The 16,027-nt window shown below is 39.8% G+C and overlaps 1 protein-coding gene across 2 annotated transcripts in view; it reads right to left on the bottom strand.

The window, feature by feature from the left end:
- Positions 1-8,032, bottom strand: part of SLC41A2 (solute carrier family 41 member 2) — a 39,007-nt gene extending 30,975 nt beyond the window's left edge. The window contains exons 1-2 of one of the 2 annotated variants that reach the window (XM_044441254.1): positions 7,907-8,032; positions 146-882 (exon numbers count right to left, since the gene is read on the bottom strand). In XM_044441254.1, the coding sequence (XP_044297189.1) occupies positions 146-703 (558 nt within the window). In that variant the 5' untranslated portion in view covers positions 704-882; positions 7,907-8,032. Of the gene's footprint in view, positions 1-145; positions 1,142-7,906 lie in introns of those variants that run through there. The other variant, XM_044441253.1, reaches the window with a different exon arrangement.
- Positions 8,033-16,027: the final 7,995 nt, after the last annotated feature.

Here is a 16,027-nt window from a genome sequence, read left to right as displayed (position 1 = left end):
CTTACATACCCACTAAAAAATGAAATATAAGAACAGAAACACATGTGTCAGCCTTTATATACAAGACCATACTAAATTGTCATGATTAAGCACATCAAAAAGAATTTAACTGTGCATTAAAAAGCTATATTAAGCAAATACCAACCTGAACAATATCCAGAACCATTCCGGCAGACACTGTTCCAAATCCTGCTAGTAAAAATGGTACTAATATCTGCAGTGCCATAATGCTACTAGACTCTTTAGGCTGTTTTCTGGTCCCTTCCACAATTGTATCTTCTTCACCATCACTAGATGCATTGTTGTCCTGCAACATAACATCTGTTTCTGACGTGTCAATTGCATCTGCATAATTATAACTTACAAAGTTATCATATTTTGGACTACAGCCTGATAAATTATGTCCATTACTACCATGATGAAAAGCTGATTCTGTAAAGTGATGATAATCCATGTGCTGATCTGTCCTAACATTGAAGTTGTGTCCTGATGGCTGCAATCCATCTTGCCAGAGACCATTCACTTTCTTATGTCTCTCTTCCTGGGTTTTGTGATAAACAATCGGAACCATACTCAGCAGCAGGTTCAAGAATTTGTCAGACTGAACTGTATTTAAATTTATAGTCCAATTTACAAATCCTTCTCCGTGATAAGCTTTATCGTTTGTTTTTTTGCTGACAGATCTTCCTTTACAATTAGTCATGCTGTTTCAGAAAAGACTGCTCTGATTTTCACTTCGGATTCCAAAGAACTTTTACAGATGCACCAAAGGATTATACACAAATATTGAATCTAACAAAGCCCATTTCTTTGTTGGCTGTTATGTAGAAATTTTTCTGTTCACATTTTTGGTTTTGAATAGTTCCACAATAAAGCTTGGATCTGAAAAAACAACATAATAAAAGGTATTAAAATGTCTGCTTTTTCTGCTTCTGAATTATTTTTATCACCATTTTGTTTGGTAAAACAAAGTATATGCAATTATACTGTGTGATTGTATTCTCAAGTTATACCGCTATTAAATCCCTCACAAAAAATGTAACTTTAGGAAAGTTACAACAGTATACTGATCCCATTGCAGAGAAGGATCATCTTCAGATTCTAAGCAAAAGCCCAATTCCCCTTCCAGTGCAAACAGCAAAATGACTGTCAGAAAAACACACCACTGAAGTTAACGGAGACGGTCCCCGTGTCCCCCACCCCACATCCTCAGAAACTCCATTGCATGCCATCAGCAATAAATGAGCAGCAGGCAGGGAAAAGACATCTCTGAAGTCAACCATTGGGCTATATCACTGTATCCCCAAATCTAGAGGCTATTCATCAAAATTCATCCATGAAAAAAGGTTGTTGTGCAACTGTACACACCAGCACATAAATTCTTGCTTGTGGGATTCCTGGTTCTGTGCATAGTTTCTTCCTGACTATGGCATTAGGTCCACTGAAGAAAGCATTAAAATGCTTTCCAGTAGCATACAAGTACCTTGTTTGTGGGAGAGTATATAGAATAACTTCAATGACCTTAACATGTTGCTCCTAGCTTTGTAAATTACATAGTGCCTTTCATACGCATAGATGTATATGCCTTCCATATACTGGTAAAGTGAGGGAATTTTCAGAAGTGATTTGTAGGTAGCTATGGTATTACTGGTACTCTGTGGGAAAAACAATGCCTTTACCAGCTTACATCTCTCTTCTACTGCTATCATTTGATGTTTTTTCCTGGAACAGCACAGGATATTAACTAATTACTCCAGTATATATTTTAACATAGGGGTAGTCATCTTCAGTGAACCATCATCTGCCTGAAAATCAACTCTAAAAGTTAAGCAAATATAAGAAAGTGTGTGATATAAAATCATTTTAGCAAGAATCATTAGTGTTAATTTTCTGAGGAGAAACCATGTTAGTTGCAGCAAAAAACAACTTGAAGACTAGCAAAGTTATTCTGGATTTCGGTTTTCATAGCATCTGCCTAGATCATCAAAAACATGAAGCGTTAACCTCAAATTGGCAGTTTTATATACACAAACTGGGGATGATGCGATGGAGGTGGAAGTTGTTTTCAAGGGAAATTGAAATGCAAATCATACAGATTGGGTTGATTTCCTTAACTACTGGCATTCACAAAATATTTTGGGGTGACAAGATAGATATCATTGCAAAGATGAGCCAATTAAGGAAAGCCAATTTTGCTAAGGTACAAAAATGAAAGACGCTGAAACCCTTCTTAAGCGCCTGCTGGATGGTATCTGCAGCAACAACCACAGCTCTGAATACGATATTGGACATATTTGCCACAAATAATAATGTGGAAGAACAGTCTGACCCTTTTAAATTATTCATTATTCTGGAATGTAGTCAGGCAGTTTCCTGGAGTAAGCCACTGTCTATTTTTTATCCAAGTGAACTGAAATACTGCCCTCAGATAGTGTCTATGCCCACATAATATTTGATACATATGCTCAAAATGTTCCACTGATTAACTGAAACCTACTTCTGTACAAAAATACTTAAGAAAAATCAAACTTTCCCAGTCCATTCCTTTGAGCCACTGCAGACCGAAGGATAAATCTTAAAGAACCGAGTACTCTTTGTCAGGTATTGAGTTCCAGTCCCAGCAACAGCATAGCAGGAGCTATTCACACTGTTGCTCCTGTTGCAGCATTTGCAGAAACACACAAAGATACTGTGGGGACATTCAGGGTCACAACAAAATGAAACAACAAACAAATTATCAAGAATTATGGCTGCACAGCTATAATGTTTCATGCATTGCCTCAGTCTGACTACATATATTTTTCTCAAATTATCTAAAGTCTGAACATAGAAAAAGATGCACATGTGAACCAAAATGCAAAAGGATTTGCTAATTATGCATTGTAACTTTTATGCTGATTTGATAACTCAAGCAGCAATCCTCTTTTCCTGGGGAAATATATGATTATTTGAAATATATTTTAAAACATCTCTTTACAACACAAAAGTACTTTATTCAGAATCTACCTAGTTTTATCTTCCTCCAAAAAGTATGCAGAACCTCTTTAAAAATGAGGTTTCTAAACCTCTTCAAAAATGAAGTTTTAGAATGTTCCACAAATGCTACATTCTCTCTTTTAGTTAAAAAAAAAAAAACCCTTCCCAATCTATTAAAGGACTAAAAATATGCCATTGTGAGATGTTTTAAAAGTAAACCTTCCAATTTAGCAGTCAGAGTGGGTGGTAGCAAAAACATACATTAAGTCTCATAGCATTGTAAGAATCACTCTATACGACAAATCTTTTCTGAGTGCACTGTATTTCAAATTACTTCACACCTTTTGGAATGTAGGACTGGTAGGTCCTGTTAATCCTTTACTCCTCCTAATTGCCAAATTGGATTATGTATAATCACATTGCCTTCATTAAACAGAACTCATGGCTTAGAGACCTCAAAGTGCTATGCTTAGTCAGGGACTTACAGCCTGCTTCTACTCTTGCTAGATCAGCAAATACGAACTTGCTATAAGGCATAATGGTTTCTGCATTTGTGAAGTGATTCAAAGGCTTCATAGGAAATACATTATTAGGAGTATTATATTATACCAATTTTCAGAAGAAGTACTTGCTCAATTATTTTGTACAGGGTAGATATGTCTACAATGAATTCTTTTTCAAGGTGCTATACTTTTTGTTCTATTAGCGCCACCATTTTCCTTTAGTAGCATACACTTTATCTGCTCTAAACTATGATGTTAGCTCTAATTGCATGACAAATGCGTATCATGGAGCAGGGGGATCAATCAACCACTGCAGCAGGGGATGGGCTCATGCCCACTCATATGAGTATCTTTACAGAGCCTAAGACAGCAAAACTAGTCTGCAAGCCTACTTCAAAACATGGTTTCTGAATCTAGTTTGCCAGATGACAGCAAACTATGGTTTGTCAGTTCAGACATTGTACCAGATCACAGTTAAGTTTCCTTAACTGTGACTTTGCCTAATCTGAACTGAGGCAGTGACTACAATCCTATATATAGATTGACTGTGCACAGACTCATACTTGTCTTCAAAAGGATTTATGGAGCATAACTGTAGAGGATACAGCCACCAATATTTCCATTAAATCCATATTAATAGAGCAGCATTTGCAGTATAAATAAATGTCTCTTCCTTCATAACATTTTTATTAGGACAAAAATTAACTATGCAAACCATGCCCAACTGGGCGTATCTGTACATTTCCACAAAAGATCAAGATGTGCTCAAAAGACATGATCCATTAGCTCAAAACCTTAACTTGGATGTCTACAAAATGTTCTAGGTGCAGAGATATTGGAATCAGTCAAACATTTCTTGTTTGCATGTGATCGTGGAAATTATAATGAAAAGAACTATAATATCCTGGTTACTAATAGTGAACTCATCATGGAAAGTCCAAAATTTGCAGAAGTACAACAAAAAAGTTTTAGGAGGAAAACATCTAAGAAACAAAATAGCCCAATGAGGACTGGGCATGCTCAGTCTATAACTATCAGGAAAATAAAAATGGGAAAGAGGGAGGGAACGGAATGGTGTAGAGCAGTGATTCTCAACCTGGGGTATGTGTACCCCCAGGGGTACAATCCAGGACATTTGGGGGTACACGAAAAATAAGGAACAATGGTGGAAGCAACAGCAACTATATTATAAACATTTTACCAATATGAAGGGTAAAATTTATGGAAATGGGCTGCCAAGGGAAAAAAGCTTAGGAACCACTGGTGTAGAAGAATGTAAAACTGGCCCCTAGCTTGCAGGAAACTTGAATGGGAACACTTCATCATCCAACTTGTTAAAAGGGAAATGTGGCAAATTACCATTAGACAAGTAGTCAATGTATACAATCTGTCTTGCTGGTAGTTTTGCCTTGCTCACAGTCAGGCAGCTGGTAGTAAATAAGCTGCCTCAGGCAGCTGGTAGTAAATAAGCTGTAGCACATGCGACAAACAGAAGTTAAAGTTTTCACAGGTTTCCACAAAACATTTTGGACAGATTGGGCAGTGGCAATCTTTTACACACAGAAGCTTCCTGGGTAGGAGTAGAGGTTGGCCCAAAAATGCAGGCAAGATGGTTGAAGAGCATAGCATGAGCAGTTGGGTTGGACCCACCAGAGTGGTTGTTTGCATAATAGGGCCACTGATTCCCTACCCCTGGACCAAATACTTGCAAACTTAATAATGCCAACAAACTGCATCACCATGTTGTAAGTAGAAAATGAATGAGAGTGTAAACCTATTTTCAGAATTAAATAAACCAGGAGCCATATTAAAAGATGTTTTGCACTGGAACTGACCCTAGTCATCTGCAATAGTAAACACCCTACAGTGATACACATAAAGCATCATCCTGTTTTATAAGATTGATCATCTGCACCAGTACATGAGGAAACTTTTTCCTATGAAGGGCCATTGGGTCTACTGGTGGGGTGCTAGTCAGTCAGAGCCAGACTCAAAAGCAGGCAGAGTTTACAACATTACAGAATTACATCTCTCCACCATCTCTCTCCCTCTTCATTTGTGCCACTCACATTGTATGAAATTAGGCCATGGGGTTGCATGACCTTTAGAGACCACAGATTACCACATCAATCTATACTGTCAGTCATCTGGGAAAACCTCATCTACAGAACTGAAAAACAACAAAAATGTGCTTTCCTGTGTTTTAATACTCGGGGGAGTCCTCCCCTCCTAAAGTAAGTATAAAACTAGAATACTTCTCAAGCATGCAACCTAGCCATAACAACAAACCAGTGGACATATTCACAGAATATTCACAGAACAGACATTGGAAATATCAGAGTACAGACAAGATTCATTCAGGGATCCTTAATGTGTGATCTGGCAGAGCAGAAATCCATATACATTTTAGGGAACCCTGACTAGTTATCACTGTTGTAGCCAGCATTTCTAAGTCAGAGAGAGAAGACATCCTGAGCCTGCCTCCTTTCTGTCGAATTTTCTTCCAACAGAGCTGTGTGACGCTGCTCATGTAGTAGCACCTGCCCAGGCTGATGCGTGCATGCATCATAATGATATGCGGTTTGGTGAAAATTATGATAATTATTTACTTAGGTTAAAGAAGTATAGGCATGCCCCCCTGGGCACTGACTAAATGACTAGATATTTGCCCAACCCATACAAGGTTGTCATCTTTGGGCACATTTATAAATACAATGCCGTTATTTGGGAGCAGGATATCTGACAGAGCACATTTTCCCTTACTGGTTTGCCTGCTTGTGGTAGTTTCACAGAAACCCATGGCCTGACTGGAGACCACCAAGAACCTTCAGCATGGGAGCCCCATTTTTATGGAATTCCTTTCCTCTGGAGGTCAGAAAGTCTCCATCACTGTGCTGTTCTTGCTACCTGCTGAAGACACCCTTGTTCAGAGAAGTCATTCTTGCTGACCAGCCATGGTTTAATGTTATCTTGTTTTTAATATATTACTTTTATTCTTTTAACTGGTTTAGCTTTGTACTATTCACAACTCTGGAATCTGCCTGGTTATCATGCAGTATACAAATACTGTAAATAAATACCTACAGCCAACTATTTCTTGTTTCTCTGACTTTGATGTACTTTCAAAGCATTAGAAAACAATGTTACATGCACAGGATCACCTCTCCATGCTTCTATGAATAGATTTTTAAGTAGTTTAAAAACACACTTAAAAATATAGTATTAACTTTGAACATAATCACATGCATGATCATTACGTTGCCGTTCAGGTGTACAGAGATTGTAACTAATATTTCAGGGTAGATTTCATAGCCTTGTCCCCTTGCATTGCACTTTTTTGAATAAGCCAAGTTCTCAAATGCCCTTTTCCACAACACCTTCTTAACAGAATTACAAAGAAAGACCATAAATCACCATTGCACCTATATGCAATTCATGTTGACAACAACATTAAAATACATAGGCTGAGTTGGAGACTTTAAATTATAATGAATTAAACACACAGTTGGACAGAATGGAGAGTGCTAGCTGTCATTATTGACATTCTTCTAAATTTGCATCCTAATATAGCCCAAGACCTAAATTACACATAAAATGCTTTTATCTGAAACATATATAAAAAAATGAACATTAACTTTTTTTTGTTGGTTTCCTATTGCATTACCAAGCTGAAAACCTCCTACTCTTTCGGTTATATTTGTGCCCTTCCAGCTGTAAAAACTTCCCGGAACTTAATTAAATGAACCTGATAAAGGCTACTTTTCAAAACGGATATGAACAATGATGTGGATCATATGGTTATGTTTCATTTTACGATGTTGCATAATGTATGCATGTTCAAGATGATTTTTTTTGCATGCAATTTGAATTTCGTGCTGTCTTGAGGACAATATATTGTTAGAACATCTGAGTAGGACTCTTAACCGTGACCTGTTCTGAGAAAGTCGGAGGGCCAGTTAGATTGTTATATGAAATTCTCTCGGTCTCTTCCTTGCTCTCTCTCTCTCTCTCTCTCTCATTCTCGACACCCCCGCCCCCCCGGTGATTTTTAATCCACTTCAAGCCCTGGGGATGGAGCAGCCAAGCAGCAGAAATAAAATCAGTTCCATGATGAAAGCACGGGGAAGGAGAAGTAAGCGCTTTTGTCAGAAGAACTGCAAGGGACGGGGACAGGGCGAACACTGGGGTTACTAACGCTCGGCCCTAATTATTTTAATAGGTGGGCGGAGAGAGAGGAAAGGGAGCCGGCAAGAGTGAGGAGAGGAAGGCTCCATCCGACGGGCCAGCGACTGGCTCGGACAGGAGGAAGACTTCATTTCCAGTCACTCGCGTACTTCGCTGCTGGGACTCCCTGGCCCATCCCGGAGGAGTCCCCTCTTTCCTCCGCCCCGCCCCACCCTTCGCCCCCAGCCGCCCCCCTCTCCTACCTGGCAATGGCGACGGCGTGGCGGGCACCAGCCTCCCGCAGCCGCCGCAGCAGCCGCCGCCGCTCTCCATCTTCGGTCGGTTCAACGCCTGCCGCCGCCGCCGCCGCCGCTTCTCACAGGAAGAAACCTGCCGGGCGCTCGCGGCAGCAGCAGTGACAGCTCCTCGGGGGAGAGGCAGCAGCGCCGCCGCCGCCACTGAGCAGGCGCAGCCAAGCCGGTGAAGGCGGGGAAACGCCTTCTGTGTGTGTGGAACAAAAGGGCGGGCTCGCTGGCCTGGGAACCCCCGGCGGTGGTGATGTGGCCCGTCGTCACCGCGGCTTGGCAGCCGAGCCGCCTTGGCCTCGGCGGGGGAATTCCAGAGAGCGGAACCCGAGAGGGAAAACCCGTCGCGGCTGCCCTTTCGAGCACGAGGCCGTGCTGGGCGGAGAGGGGCAGAGATGGCCTTGGTGAAGAGAGAGGCTTCTGGCCCGCCCGTTCGCTTTCTCATGCCGTGTCGTCCCATGCCACTGAGAGGCGACGGCGGGGGCTGGGAACCAGCTCCTGTTTAACCGGTGCCCCGTGCCATGCATGTGTGAAAAAGCTCATACGTGGATGCTCCTGGTTGGGTGTGCCCACGTAAGGCAAAGGTGGGGAAGGGGAAATGTGTGGCCCTTCAAATGTTTTGGCCTTCAGCTTGCATTGCTATGACTGATGGGAGCAGTAGGCCTAGCTGCTCACCCTAGATGTAAGGTATGGAAGGTGTACGCACTAAGACATATGGATCTTGAACCACCAATGTACCAATGAAGTGCAATGTGGGCGAAAAAATTCTAAAGGGCATTTAGTTCTGTCCTCGGCAGATTTTCTTCCAACTCCTCCCCTTGAACCTGAAGAAAATAATGATTAAAAAAAATTAGCTAAGAAACCAAATTAAAGAGTTGGGGAAGGATTGAGTCTCTCCTAGTTAACACTCTTAAAATAAGAAAATCTTAAGGACACACCAAGGAAGGGATAGTAAGGGAAACAGTAGTTAAAAACCACATTGGACAGAGATTCAGGTGTGGTGCTGATGTGTGGTTACAAATGTGGGGGGGGGGGCTGGGTCTTAGCACTAACAGTCAAAGGGCAATATGGAGATAGTCTGGTGCCATTGTCATGCATGGAAGTCTACAGAGGAGTTCAAATGTCATATGTGACCCTGCATGTTTTCTAACAACTCATTCCATCTTTTTCCTCAGCAAAAAATTGTAAGGAAAAAGATGGAAGAAGCAATGGGAAAGCACAAGAAAGCTACAAATTGGAACAAGTCACTGACTGAATCACCTGTACAATTTTGTGAATGGGGCAGGGTAATAACGTACCAGGAAGTACCTGTAGCCTTGGCCAGCGCCAGCTCTACTTAGCTTGGTCAGGTAGTGCATAGAGTCTTTGCAGACTACCAAATCAAGTCTCCCAGATCCAGTGTTATTCTTAATCCAAGTCCCCTTCTGCCCAAGAGAGCTGAGGGATGATGTTGGAGTAAGGACTGAAGAACTAAGGGCACAATCCTATGCATGTTTACACAGAGAAAGGGCCTACATCTGGCATGCTGTGAGGTGGGAGACTTACCTTCCTGCCAAACTTGCATACAATTGTGCCTTAAGAAAGTGACATGTTCTCCCTGTGGAAAAGGCATTCCCAAAGCCTACTGCAGGTTTCTCATAAATATATTTGGGGCATCCCACAGCTAGATATGGTAGGCACCATAATCAACATCCAACAACAAATGGAGAAAGAACTGTAGGGAACTGTTAGCCTAACAAATAGAGGAGACAAAGATGTTGATGATACTGTCAGAGCTTGAAAATGTCCAGAGAAAGATGATTAAATGATGAAGAAGTTAAAGCAAATGACCTGTGAGGAAGGGACAGAACAGTTGCTTTTCTTTAACCAAAAAATAAAGGTGAATGTGGGGAGACATGATAAAGGTGTTCAAAATTATACATGATGTGAGATTCTTTAATATGAGAACACAATGTGGAAAATACAGGACAGATAAAAGGAAGTACTTCACCCAGCATATAGTTAAAACTATGGAATTCAGTTCTGTGAGACGTAATGATGACTACCAACTGGAATGGCTTTAAAAGAGGATTGGACAGATTCATGGAGAAGACTATCAATGACCAATAGATTGGACGGCTATATGCTACTTGCAGTACTAGAGGCAATATGCCTATGTGCACCAGTTTCTGGGAACTTGGACAGGAAGGGGCTGCTGGATTCATATAGAACTTCTCACAACACATCAAATAAGTGTCAATAAATACAACAGTTCAAAATGAGGATATGAACTACTACAGTTACAAAATAATGATACTGCTAAAAAGTAAGTACATGATAAAAACGCCAGTCCAGCCATACAGCCTTCCCTCCCTCTCCACATACACTAACACACATTACAAGCAATGAAACTTTTTTGGCTGTTTGGTTTTATGATTCAGTTTTATTAAATCTAAACATGCTAAACTGTTTACAGGATTTTGAGAAACATCTGGTACTCCTTTGGCATTTCCACTTAAGGTATTTAAAAGTTAAAGGAAGTACTAAATCTTACATATTTCAAATTATTTGTAAATCTGATGCTGTCCTCTGTTGTAAAATTAGCTTCCTAGGGAGGCTTGCCTGGCACCTACTTTGTGCTGTTTCTAGAACCAAGTGAAGACCTTGTATTTTCTCAGGCATTTTAGTATTTTACTTTCTGTTTAAAATGTGTTAGGGAACAATACAATAGGGATGCCTGTAGCCTTCTAAAAATCGGAGTGTTACAACAATGCTCTCAAGGTTGGGAGAAATGCATCCTCAATTCAAAACAGAAAGGGACCAACTAAAGAATTATGAATATACTTACAAGGACAAATGCAGAAATTGGAATATTTCCTTCCCCCTGGCCCAAAGCAAAGGTTCCAAAAGTGAACCATAGCTATACTGCACTTTTCTCAATAAAGGAAAATGTAATTGTAAACAATCTCTCCAGAATAACCATGCTTTAAATTACCTGAAATTCAGGAACACAACATAAAATGTCACCCGTGTTTTCTTTTATATTGCTTCTTCTTACAGGAAGAACTGTGCAAGTATTTTTATTGTGTGTTTGCTTTGAGGAAAAAGGGAACATTCAGAATGACATGTTTGTACTGAAAGGTCATTACAGAGAGGAGGCTAAAATGTTTTTGTACTGCTTAGTAAATAATCTGATCACTTTCTGATTTTCAGCTACTTATTTGTCATTCAAAAATGCTGGTTAGCCCACAGAGAATCAAGTATATGCTTTTGGCAAATGAAGAAATATGTTTGTCACTTGTGAAAGCTTTTTTGGCAAGAGAAGGGTTGACCATTTCTTAAAACCGATTTCACATTTGATATAAAGTACACTTCCATTGGAAACATCAGCTGGCATAGTTGAAAACAATACTGTAGCAGTGCTTTTGGCTGCAATAATTGTTCCCACTGCAGAGGCTGAGCACCTGTTCACTGTGCTCTAGCTGCTACTACTTGTGAAGGGATGAGAAGCTCTGTCTGCTTAGACAGTACTGATCACAGAGAAGGGGATATCTGGGGTCATCTCCCCACACACAGTAGGCAGAGTACCAGAGTTGATTGATTCGTAGTATGGGGGTGCAGCAAAGGGATACTGTATATACACATTCACATTGAAGAAGTCATATGCCAGGGTAGTATGCAGATATTTGCATGTCCACTTGCAGATCAAATAAAATGATTTGTGTGGGAAAACCTATTTTTATTCAGTGTGTTAATTAAATTTAGGAATAAAAAGCTGAACAATATTTCTTCTAAACACTGTTCTTATTTTGTGGGACATTTTCATCATCCTTGCCAAAAAATTCATAACATATGCACAAATTTTTACATTGTAGGCATTTTCACATGAAGTGTTGGTGTGTGCTGTGTGGCTCTCTTGTGGCCCTTGCTGCAGAAGAGTATGTAGATATAAATTTACAAGTCTGGAATGTCTTATATATTTGGGTTTACAGTGAAATGTCAAGTCTGTTTACCTAGAACAGGTTCTACTAAGTTTGATGGGACTGGTGATACCTCAGGCTTAATTCAATTAACTCCATCTTGGAATATCTGTGTAAGCCAGCAGTCCTGTGCATCCTTGCTTGGGAATCAGTTCAGTAAAACTAAATGGTACCTACTTCTGATTAAACTCCCACGTATTATTAAACCAAGGTATCAGCTGTGAATTCAATTGCTAGGATGCTTTCTAAGAAGCTGCATTACATTTTTGCTTGCTTGCTTGTTTTTTTTTTTTTTTTTAACTTAAGAGAGCCATACAGATCTCTTCCTATCATACAAAAGCCTTGCTTGAGCTGAACACAGAAATAAAGTCAGCCATTTGCAGATACTGAGGAAGCAAAGATTGATTGGGCTTCTAAGTGTGCTCTGTTGTTTTGATCTGCCCACTTTAATAGGCCTTTTCACAATCCAAATGAATGTTGATGAGTGTACAAATAGAAACCATGATCTATCCAGGGACGTTCAACATGTTTCCAGATTGGACTTCTGTGCATCACTCTGCCTCATTTACAGAATTTTACAGGGAGTTCAGACATCAATGGTTGCAATCTTGTATTTTTCCATTTCGTCCTTTGTTTTCCATACCAGAAAATACCTACTTAGACTGAAAGGATGGAAGAGCAGCACAATGTATTTTCATTGGTAGCACTAGGAGCCCCCTGTCTGGAAGCAACCTCAGAGGGCAGGCTATCCCAAATATTTCTCTCTGGATCCATTTTTTCTTTGGTTCCCATCAGCTCTAATCAACAAGGCCAATGGTCAAGAATTCTGAAACCTGCAGTCCAAAACATCTGGAGAGCACTATGCTGGGAATGACATAACTGATTTGAGCCGGACTTTGCAATGTAGAAGTGAGTATCACTTCCTATTATCATCCATTTAAATTATCCAATTGCTTTTACTGATGTCAAGGTCTAGTTCATAATAAGCATATGCTGTAATAAAAGTGTAGAGCAAATTATATCAGCCTGAGTCAGCTACAAGTGTGTGAGTAATTTTATTGAAAGATAATTTGAGTGCCTTAGGGGGAATGTTTAATCTCAGAGGCACCTGCCAAACACTGACAATTAGCATGGGAAAGGTTTCAAAATAGGAACTAGTTGTCTGTTTGCCAGCATTCAGGCACATTGTACATTTGTGTAATTTAATTTAGCACTACTACCTTTTTAAATTTGGCGTTTTCCATGCCAAAGCATTATCTTATTGTATTTACCCCACCCTTTTAAAAACTAGCCTTTTTGCTGTGTGTGCCTTTGTCTCTGTACTAATTGTAGAAGACTTTGTGAAGGTGAATGAGAATTTTACACTGTTTTTATGAAATTAGTATCAGTCATTCCAAGCGGGAGAGTCACCACCTGGCCACAATAACATGGACCTCGTCTGTATTTTAATGGCCCCAAATATGATATTGGTTTTGGTTATTAGATCTGGTGGCTTTGGATTTTCTTGGAGAAAGGGCTTCAGTTAGTCAGCATCTCACATTCTCAGGCTGCACTCCTAGGCATGTATTTAATTTAAAAAAACTCTAAGCAGAAAAAGTCCCTACAACTCCCAGCATGCCCCAGGAACTGTGACCAACTGCAGCATGTTAGGGATTGTAAGACTTTTTTTTCTTGCCTAACATGGATAGGCTTGTGGTCTCAGACTACAAACCATACAGCATCAGACGAACTGTTCTGTTAAGTTCACAACCTACGTTTGGCTGTCCTTAAAACAGGTCGTCCAGGAGGAGAGGGACATGACCAGGCTTAAGCACCTACCCCTTAACTATGTCCTGTGGTCATTATGATGGAATCCAGTATCAAGGAGATGTAATGTCACAATTCCATGCAGGAAGGTTTTATTATGAGTGCCAAACTGTGAAAAATTTAAGCCCTTACATATGATCAAACTACCTCAGGGGCATATTTTGCCACAGTTGTAGAACCATCATTTACATTTACAGATTAATGATTACCTGTATCCACCCTGTATCTTAGCTTATCATCTCTGAAGTCTAAACATATGAGATGCCTAGTTCATATAACTTTTAACTGGTGATGAATTTATGTAAACAGAAAAATTATGCCGATGTGATTCCATTAACTGATTATTGTTGCATCATAAGTTAACATTTGTCTGGTCCCTACAGAACCATCCACCTGGCACTTTGAACATTCCAAGATGAAATATGATGAAACCAATGTTTGAAAAATAGTATACACACACACAAAATAGTATATGTACATAAACAGGAATGTATACATGGTATGTACACTTTTACTACTTGAAGTCCTCTTTGGTGCTTAACTCATCTCACCACTGTAAGATTCACAGCATGTTTGTTGCCAGTTCCATCTGTTGTGCTCCATGCATGCCCTGTAATGGCAACTGGCGTTCCTTTGAGTGTGTTAGATGCTGTAACTGGGGAACTGTGATAGATGATGCCAGTCATATGTTCTGCATGCTTTTGTAGTGCCTATTGTATTAACCCAGTGTTGGCTGTGCTGCCTACTTTCTTTTGGATCTTGTGCCTTCTTCTAACCTGTGTCCATATGCATATGAGTGGATTTTGGATGTCTGTGCAGAGGGATTCACTGGTCCAAGGAGAGGCTTGGATCCTGTGACTACATATAGGATTAACCAAAGGTTAATTCACTTGCCCACACCTGGGACTTTCTCCTTCCTCTTCTGAGTCACTCAAGGACTTGTGTGTGGCAGTGATATAAACAGAAATGTTCTTTCTCCAGTTGCTTGATGATGCAACCCCTGAACCATATAAACTCTGCAAGTTGCAGATTCATACAATGCAACACTACATTAACTTGCAGCAAATAGCTACGTTGTACTAAAGCAGGTACTCCAACATTATGTTCAGTTCATAACCTTATATTGTCATGAGAAGGTTGCATGCTATTCTTAATTGAGATCCATGTGAGTTAAAGGGGGATCTTGTTTCCATTTCAAAGGCTCCCTGGCATCTTCTGTAAGCCAAACATTCAGATAAATGCATTCTTGAATCTCATTGTCTGTGACTTGTTCACCTGTTTATTTGGTTTTTGCTTTCTAAATGGATCTTCATGGACCTAAAAACACTAATCCACACCTGTGATTAGCATATAGCTATAGTTTGATCATGGTTTAAAAAAAAATCTGGCTTGTTCTAATTTATTACTACTATTTAAAATAAAACTTTCCCTAGCTCGATACATTTCCTTTTTGAAGAAAAAATGTTTGACCTCATACAGTTTCATTTTTCCAAAAGACTTTTTGGCTAAGAGTGTTGCTCCCATTTCCAATGGAAAGGAACTCTTACAATGTAATTCTCTGCTATAAACTTACTGGCAGTAAGATCCATTGAACCAAATGAAGCTTACTTCTATGAAGAGGCATATTAGATTACTCTGTTAAACAGGGTACAGCTGCAATACTATTTGAGCGATAAGGCATGGTCAGCATGTTTTGTTCAAATACTTTTATCTCTACATTCAAGCTCCAGAAATACCGGTTCTGTAAGTTTACAGCAAATACCAGTGGTGTGAATGCATACTAACAGGTCTGTGACATGATGAACCCACCTTTCCCTATCCTTGAACTCATTTTTCTATGATAAAATCAAATGCAGAATGGCTTTCAAATACATACATAAAGCACAAGGGAATGAAAAGCAATCCAGCCATTGAAGTAAGATAAACAATCATAAAACTTCATCAGCAGAACTATAATATATATCATCAACAACTTTGACTAAAAATGCCAACTGGAAAAAAATGATTGTGAGAGTGCTGGATTTTTTATCCAGGGGGCAATTTTATACTTTGATTGTTCTTTTAAAAAGACAGTGAATCAATATTTAAAGATGTAGCCCTGAACTCCAAACATCCAATGCAGACTGGAAGAAGAGCAGAGGCAATTCAGCTCCCCATCCTTCCACCCTGCATTTTGATCACACGGTCTATTCCTCTTTCTGCTGACTGGAACACCACCATTTCTACTTTGATGTTGCTTTCAAAACCTTGGAAATCAGCCAGTGATGTACATTCCATGCCAGCTGCAAGGGTGAATGAGGTCAGAACTCCAGTT

This window comes from Varanus komodoensis, unplaced genomic scaffold (genome assembly GCF_004798865.1).
Source record: "Varanus komodoensis strain SLA01 unplaced genomic scaffold, ASM479886v1 scaffold39, whole genome shotgun sequence".
NCBI classification, from domain to species: Eukaryota; Metazoa; Chordata; class Lepidosauria; order Squamata; family Varanidae; genus Varanus; species Varanus komodoensis.
This window is presented reverse-complemented; position numbering and strand designations above follow the sequence as displayed.